Raw genomic sequence first — 6,837 nt, 5'->3', positions numbered from 1 at the left:
AATACAACTGCACATACAAAATATTTACAATGGTAGTTTTCATCTTACAGTTGTCATTGCTGCAACAACTGTTACCTTGGTACAATACAACATTGGAATAAAAAATAATATTAAAAACAGAACTGATCAATTCTGAAAGCCTCTTATGTTTGATGACAACCCGTATTATGTATTCTGGTATTACCCTAATAATAAAAATTTTAGTAACTTTACACAACATAGCTGTATAAAATGAATACATTATAATTCAAAATTATTAGATATACAGTGAGACAAGTAACAATTTCTGACCTAATTAGCCAATTCAGATATTAAGATTATAAGTAAATAACAACTTAAACATAATTATATAATACATAGGTTATTATGCTTATATGCAGTACTTCAGAACAATTGCAAGTGTGATATTGCTTTAATAAAACCATAAACTGTAAAGTAATTAGGCCTAATTGGCCTTTGGGGGAAATTGTGGTTACCGTTGTAAATTAACAGGTCATGCCTTACTCTTAATGCTTGCTGCCTATAAATGGTGGATATATTTTTTTCTTTGTTTTTTTATTTATTAATTATTTATTTTTATTTATTTATTTGGATGCTCAAAAATTCCTTACACCTAAATCTGACTCTTAATTAACCAGAATTGTTTAATTATTCACCCACAAGTTGCATGACGAGTTTCTTGTTTTGACCAAAAAATTCAGCAGTGCACCAGGCCAGTAGCCATTTAAAGGATTCATGCTAATTTTTTTACAAGAAATTAGAAGCTTAATGAAATGGACAGAAATGCTGTCAGTGTTTTATTGCCAGTAAATTGCGTAGATGTCTCGTAATGAGTCGTGACAGTAGCTGCGAGGCGTATCTGATTTTATTGGCTTCTTGTGATACTACTGCGTTATTCAAGCTCGTATTTAACAAGACTGCTCGAGTAATGGTGCCTTAGCCAATAGTGTTAGGCTTCTCATAAAACTGAATTAAAAGCTTCAACATTCAGAAAAATATAAAGATCACCTAAATTATTATTAGACTGCTATTTACATTGTTGGCCTATATTGTTTAATGAGGCTTTTTAGTACTTTTTCATAAGGACCAAAAATGAAGGAAACAAAATATAAAGGATGTTTAACTTGAGGTATAACTGATTCAAATTAATGGAAAGTACCTCAGAACCAGAACCGCATACTAGCCTACTGCAATTTTTAACATATAAAGTGGTAGCGGTATGGTGGTATGATATTTCCAATTCAGCCCATGTATTTTTGTTGGGACAATTTAATTGCAGTACTCTGGCGCCCTCAATTGTCAAAAAAGTGGTAATGTTCAAAAAATCTATTATATAATAATTCACTTAAAACTAAATGATATATCATAAGTTATCAGTCTCTATAATTGACGGAGTGTTTTAGTCATGAGCATGGTACTAAAGGGATAGTTTAAGCAAAATCGTCACATACTCACCCTTATGCACAATGCTCCAGACCTGACAAAATAGTATATAAATATATCAGAAAAAAAGTAGCGCAGTAGTAATGTTGAAGAAGTAGTGTGTTATATTCCCAATTTCTATGATAGATTTGTGTGTCAAAACGTCATATATTTAAGCTGTTATTTTTTATTATTATTATTAATCTTCCACACAATATTGAACTCTAGAACCGGATCATTCCGATTCGTGAATGAATCATTCAGACCGATTGAGTGAACTAGAAAAGATTCGGTTCAAAGGAACGATTATGAATCGAACATCGTCGCGGATGTGAATATTAAATACTTAAATTTCCGCCTGTTTGACGCACAACATTTCCGTATGATTTGGAATATTTAGCAAAAGTCATATGAACTATTTTTATGATGCTTGTATAGTGTTTTCTTCTTTATGGAGCTCGATACTTAACTTTTTTGGAGCAACAGGAAACCTATTTTTCAATGTTCATTTTTGAACGAACTGTTCTTTGAAGATTTTTTTTCCCTTTCAGCAAGTGTCCTAAATCTCTTAAATGATAGGTCCCGATATGTAAGTATTAGGCAGGGTTTTTATACCTTGAATGTGGGACCAAATCAATGACAGCACATGAATACTCTTTCCAGTGTGTGTACATGTTTTATTTCTTGTGAATGATTACACCTTTGGCAAAATGCAAGACAAGCATAATTTGTGTCCTATATGTACTCTGAGAAACAAGAATCACAAGCAAGCTTGAAGATCAGTTTTTGGTGATTGGAAGAGTGAAAGCAAAGATTAGTGAGTTTTAAATCTGAGCAAAACTGCATTGGCACCTCAGAACCGGAATGTAAGTAATTAAAGTTCATCCTACAATGTCCTCGGATTGCATGAGCTACGCGCCAAGGATGCCGTAACTAGAGGGTAACAGTACAGCATAGCAGTTTGAATTTTGTTAGTTAGGATCCCTGACATCCTCTGAGGTAAGTGCAATCACAGTGTCCCAGAGGTCAAATGAAACGGTACAGCTCTTTCTCAGTCTTCGAAGTCGCAAACGCTCTCCCATGTGTGACTTCACAACATCTCTAGGCCCCGAACCGGTGCATATGCAACACCCACCCTCTCCACTGGATACATACATGTGCACACACACAAACACACACACGAGACAAATTCAAAACGACATTTCAATCCCTTTACTAACCTTTCATACACAATACATGGGATGGGCTGTTTAGGTGACCAAGTGTGCATGTGTGCACTAGGGGCTTGCATCAGACAGGCCTCCTCTACATAAGGCTTCACAAGTGTACAATTTTGTGCACCACAAATTTTCACAGAAGTCTGCCACATTCACGTGTTGAGGAGTAGACCGGGTATGCGTTTAAACTTGGCTACTGTGTTAAGTGACCAGCAGCATATACAGCATTCATCCAAGTCGTCAGGCGGTACGGCCTGACAGGGTGAGAGGTTTCTTGCTGTGCTTTTTTTTCCCTAAGTGACTTGCACTGTTACTTGTTTGCGGTCTTTTCTGGAGGAACAGTTTGTTAATGCCTTTTAGTCACAAAAAAAAGTGTTCCACCTTCTTTTGTGCCTCTTCCCTTCCATCCATCTGCAGCTTTGCAAGCTTACCCACATTACATTTCTGCCCCGCCCACTGCAGCAAGTTTATTTTAGTGCCTTTCAAGCTCTTTTGCTTATAAAGCATTTGGGAGCAGTAATGATGGTTGGCATACTCAGAATGCGGCCCATCCTGTAGTCTCTCTTTTGTTACCTTTTCCATCATCTCCACACTTTTCATCATTGTCTTTATCGCTATCTTTCTACACAGTGCTCCTGGGGGTTCCGTTTAAGGCAACAGTCTTCAGGAGAGGGGTGCCAGCTGGCTGGTTGCTTGTCCTTGAGGTAGAAACGCCCACCTCGAACACCTCATGAATGGCTTTCCGGAAACAGTGGAAATTGTAGTCTATTAATCCTGTGGCACAAAAAAGGAGAATTAAAAAGAACCGAAAACTGCTAGTATGAAAGGCACCAATATAACTATTGCTGTGGTGTACCTTTGCGCTCAAAGCTCTCTTCTCTCAGGATGCAGACCAGGGCGAGGAACTTGGTGACCTCTTTTAGGTAGAGCACTGTGGTGTTATTGAGTTTGATGATGGCCATAGACTCCTTATCATATGCACTGCCACTGCCATCCTCCTTTAATCTGTGTGATCAAAACATACTTAGAATGCAGAACTGACTAAAAGCATACTAAAAATGACATTAGGAATACAGTTGAGGTCAAAAGTTTCAGAATCTGCAAAATGTTAATTATTTTACCAAAATAAGAGGGATCATACAAAATGCATGTCATTGTTTATTTAGTACTGATCTGAATAAGATATTTCACATAAAAGATGTTTACATATAGCCCACAAGAGAAAATAATAGTTGAATTTATAAAAACATCCCCTTGATTCTTAATACTGTGTTGTTACCTGAATGATCCACAGCTGTGTTTTTTTTTTTTGTTTAATGATAGTTGTTCACGAGTCCCTTGTTTGTCCTGAACAGTTAAACTGCCTGCTGTTCTTCAAAAAATCCTTCAGGTCCCACAAATTATTTGGTTTTCCTGCATTTTTGTGTATTTGAACACTTTCCAACTATGACTGATGATTTTGAGATCCATCTTTTCACACTAAGAACAACTGAGGGACTCTTATGCAACTATTAACAGAAGGTTCAAATGCTCACTGATGCTCCAGAAGGAAAAAAACATGCATTAAGAGCTTTTAAAAAACTTTTGAACAGAATGGAGATGTGTAAATTTTTCTTATTTTGAAATGTAAAATATAATTTTTTCATTTAGTACTGCCCTTCAGAGGCTACAGAAGATGTCGCATTTCCTTAGTTTAAAAACATGTCCACAAATAAAGGATATTAGTAGGTTTTACAAATTAAAGGGTTAGTTCACCCAAAAATGAAAATTCTGTCATTAATTACTCACCCTCATGTCGTTCCACACCCCTAAGACCTTCGTTCATCTTCAGAACACAAATTAAGATATTTTTGATCAAATCCGATGGCTCAGAGAGGCCTCCATTGACAGCAACGCCACCCAAACTCTCAAGATCCATAAAGCTATTAAAGACGTCGTTAAAACTGTCGACGTGACTACAGTGGTTCTACAATAATTTTATGAAGCGACAAGAACATTTTTTGTGTGCAAAAACAAAACAAAAATAACGACTTTATTCAACAACCCCTTCTCTTTTGTGTCATTATCATACGTTGTTTACGTCCAGCGCTTCCAGGTTCTACGTCAGAACGCCGGCTCATTATTGGATGGCTCCTGCATCAGCATCACACGGATGTGTCGCGCTGCTCACATGTGCAGCTTTGGCCAATAATGAGCCGGCGTTCAGACGTAGAACACGGAAGCCTTCACTGTGCTTACTGCATTAACCGCGTAAGGATAATGGCAGGGAAGAGAAGAGATTGCTGAATAAAGTTATTAATTTTGTTTTGTTTTTGCGCATAAAAAAAGGTATTCTCGTCGCTTCATAAAATTATCGTAGAACCACTGTAGTCACGTCGACTGTTTTAACGACATCTTTAGTACCTTTATGGATCTTGAAAGTTTGGGTGGCGTTGCTGTCAATGGAGGCCTCTCTGAGCCATCGGATTTGATCAAAAATATCTTAATTTGTGTTCTGAAGATGAACAAAGGTCTTAGGGGTGTGGAACGACATGAGGGTGAGTAATTAACGACAGAATTTTCATTTTTGGGTGAACTAACCCTTTAAGAGAATTTGGGGAATATAAAGTTTTAAAGCCCTCTCATGCAAAAGATGCGAGTGAAATTGGAGTCATTGGATAGATGGATATAGATAGATTGTGTTTGTATGTATTGTGCATGTACTCCAATAGGCAAGTAGAAATAATATACAAGGCTCACCCGTAAATACAGGAGACATCGATGACCACATCGATCATGTCGCAGCAAAGCTCATAGGACTGCATGTCCACCGGTGAACTGTCGGTGGCGATGTAAATCTTACTGACGACATCAAACAGGAAGGCCTTCTCAATCCCTGAATTCTATTAGCAGAGAAACACACATACACGCACACATTGCATAATGCCCTGCAGGGTTTGATATGGGATCTTACAGCATTGAGAGGATAATAAAACATGTATGAGCATGACTGCATCAGAGATGGAAAGTGAGCAAGCCATTTCCACCACAGCAGCAACAACAACACTATATATTCTTCATAATGACAATAATGGAGTGACCAAAGAGGGAATGGAACTTTATTAAGGTGCAAACATCAAGACAGCATGACCCATTTAGAAGCGTTGTGAAGTCTTGAGGTAGAGACACATACAGATATAAAGATGTTGAGAAGGTTCTCCAGCGTTGGAAGCTGAGGGATGAGCTTCTGGACAACTTTACTGAAGGCCTCAAAGATGGAGTGATCATATATACTCGTCAAATAGAAACTGTAGAGGACAGAAAAAGGGCATTTGATTAGACAGAATGTCATACAAAATTTCCCTCCATTATCTGACACAGATCAGACCTTGTTGCACATTTTTAAACAATTGCAGGGTAGCTAAAGAAACATTCCTCAGGACTGAACATTCACTTCTGACAACTGCAATATCACATGGATATGTGCGAGTGGCAAACAGTTAAATGCACTTCTTGATCAAAATGCCCATCTTAGTAAGGTATTGAAGTGAAAATAGTGTTGTTGACTATACATTTCAGAGACAAACATTGTTGTGTAAACAGTTCTGTTGCCAAATGAACAGAAATGTTACGAAAACAAAAGGACACCAGAATCAAGCAGAAAAGAAGTGGCATAAAGGCTCTGCAGTGTTGGACAGCAACCTTTAACTTAATATAAAAAAATCCTCTAATACCACAGTGGTCTGATGTGAAAATGTAATAAGCAACTTGTAAGAAATGGCAGAAGGTGCCAATTATGAAAGGTGACAAAACTCAGAAACGGTAGTGCGAGTAATTCTAATATTCAAATTAATAATAAATTATATTATTAAGGTTAAATGAGGCAGCAGCATGCATTATTCTGTCCTACTTAAAAAACGATTCATATTACCAGGGTTGAGTTAGCTATTAAGACCACAGAGAAATTTGACACTGCTGATCACAGTATGCAGAAAATGCTAAGTATTCTTGAAATTCACCCTTGTCTGTTGTTCACGAGGCACTGACCACTCAAGCCTCCTTGAACTATACACTCATATTGCTGTAGTGAACAGAGCTGAAGGAAAACAAGCTTCTTGCTTTCCTAATATGACTTCTTCAACACGTAAAAACTATATAGCCTAAACAGCAACCAAAAATTATGCTTTCTATATATATATATATATATATATATATATAT

The 6,837-nt window shown here is 37.1% G+C and overlaps 1 protein-coding gene across 1 annotated transcript in view; it reads right to left on the bottom strand.

Moving 5' to 3' along the window:
- Positions 1-2,204: 2,204 nt before the first annotated feature.
- Positions 2,205-6,837, bottom strand: part of rragca (Ras-related GTP binding Ca) — a 12,676-nt gene continuing 8,043 nt past the window's right edge. The window contains exons 4-7 of the mRNA XM_016523467.1: positions 5,812-5,926; positions 5,379-5,521; positions 3,496-3,644; positions 2,205-3,413 (exon numbers count right to left, since the gene is read on the bottom strand). Of these exons, the coding sequence (XP_016378953.1) occupies positions 3,262-3,413; positions 3,496-3,644; positions 5,379-5,521; positions 5,812-5,926 (559 nt within the window). The 3' untranslated portion in view covers positions 2,205-3,261. The remainder of the gene's footprint in view (positions 3,414-3,495; positions 3,645-5,378; positions 5,522-5,811; positions 5,927-6,837) is intronic.

Source organism: Sinocyclocheilus rhinocerous, unplaced genomic scaffold (assembly GCF_001515625.1).
Source record: "Sinocyclocheilus rhinocerous isolate Xijiao unplaced genomic scaffold, SAMN03320098_v1.1 scaffold300, whole genome shotgun sequence".
NCBI lineage: Eukaryota > Metazoa > Chordata > Actinopteri > Cypriniformes > Cyprinidae > Sinocyclocheilus > Sinocyclocheilus rhinocerous.
Note: the sequence above shows the minus strand (reverse complement) of the source record. Positions and strands in the feature narration are given on the sequence as shown.